At 37.0% G+C, this 1,453-nt stretch overlaps 1 protein-coding gene across 1 annotated transcript; it reads right to left on the minus strand.

The window, feature by feature from the left end:
• Positions 1 to 2: 2 nt before the first annotated feature.
• Positions 3 to 1,447, minus strand: Fitm (acyl-coenzyme A diphosphatase Fitm). The gene is made up of 2 exons (XM_017607902.1): positions 1,250 to 1,447; positions 3 to 1,049 (listed from the first exon to the last, which is right to left on the minus strand). Exons 1-2 carry the CDS (start codon positions 1,395 to 1,397, stop codon positions 361 to 363), a joined length of 837 nt encoding a protein of 278 aa, XP_017463391.1. The 5' UTR covers positions 1,398 to 1,447; the 3' UTR covers positions 3 to 360.
• Positions 1,448 to 1,453: the final 6 nt, after the last annotated feature.

The following is a 1,453-nucleotide window of genomic DNA, read 5'->3' on the forward strand; positions in this document are numbered from 1 at the left end:
AATTTAAAGGGTATATTTACTTGCCACTTTCAGCAAGTTTTAATAAAAACCCCAGTGTTACAATGGAAGTAGTAAAAGGAATTTATGTTATTAGCTGATTAAAGCGTAGAAAAATAGGTGATCTACTAGAGTTTCTTGTCATATAAGAAAGGATTTACAACATTCGATTCAAGAATCAATATTAAATACATATTTCGAACTTAGTGACTACAATTCCAATTTGCCGTTACCTCCTTAATAAGCCTCAATATGTACCATTTGGACCATTTACAATTTTTATCTTATCACTAAACAACAAAAACGATAAAAACAATGATTTTACACACAAACAAGTATCTTTTAAGTAACTTAGGGGCATCACTATGTATTCATGTCCAGATCTTGTTTGTTTGTGCCGATTTGACTACTGCTGCCAGCTAAATTTGCTGCACGTGGGTTGGTATATATTGGCATGCCCATAAATGTAGGCGGTATCCCTCCAGCCATATTCATACGACTACCAGCGCTTGTCGAAGGCCCTGTTGCTGTCATCATTGTCGGACGTCGCGCATAAACAAAAGAATCTTTGTTGTCTCGTTGATAAAAGAATGAACCACTACCAGCTGGATCTGGTAACAGATTCGTACGATACCAGAAGCGGTAGGTAAAGTACCAAGTAAGTATGGCAACTATACCACTTATTACTTTTTCTACCATGTGATGATAATAAAGCATGGTACCAACTAGCATTACGTCCCATAATAATTGTAACGTAGCCATACCAATAAACAAGGTCCGTATGATTGGTGTTAGTCGATCATAAAGAAAATTAAGATTACGTATTTGCTCTTCAGATAGATTTCTCAATGGATTTGTGCTTGAATGCTCTGAAACGCTACGATCGTGCATTTCATTGCGAAGGAAATCTTTGATGGATTCCCACTTTATGATGGGGCGAGCTTCTTCGATAAGGACTAGACTCGAGTGTATTAAAATAAATGCGTGTCCTGATATGTCGAATCCGTTCCATAAGTATCCAGCCTTAAGGCAAGCAGATTTTGTTCCGAATCCTAAAAATATAGGTAGGTAACTTTTCAATTTCAATTTCAAGTTAGGTAACTTTTAAAGGCGGATTTATCGCTTTAGTTCAGAACTTCTCTCTCTGGGAGCACAACAACAACCACATGGAAAAAAAGTTCAGTACTAGAACTATGAATCCGTCTTAATTACTCTTAGAAATATAAAAAAGATGAATTAAGCAATCTCTTACCTTTTACTGTGCAACGGCCGTATGAAGTTTCAATGATATTGAACATTTTAGTCCAGAAAAACCAAAAGAAAGTTGCAATAGCGATTCGGGGTACATGATGTTGCATCATCTTCTTCATATCACCGCAGCACAAAGTGTACGAAGTCATAGCGAGGAAAGGCACTGTTAGCAATAGCGTCCAACCCCAACCGACTTTCACAAAAT

Source organism: Rhagoletis zephyria, unplaced genomic scaffold, assembly GCF_001687245.7.
Source record: "Rhagoletis zephyria isolate East Lansing unplaced genomic scaffold, Rhagoletis_zephyria_1.1 Rzeph_scaffold_65483, whole genome shotgun sequence".
NCBI lineage: Eukaryota > Metazoa > Arthropoda > Insecta > Diptera > Tephritidae > Rhagoletis > Rhagoletis zephyria.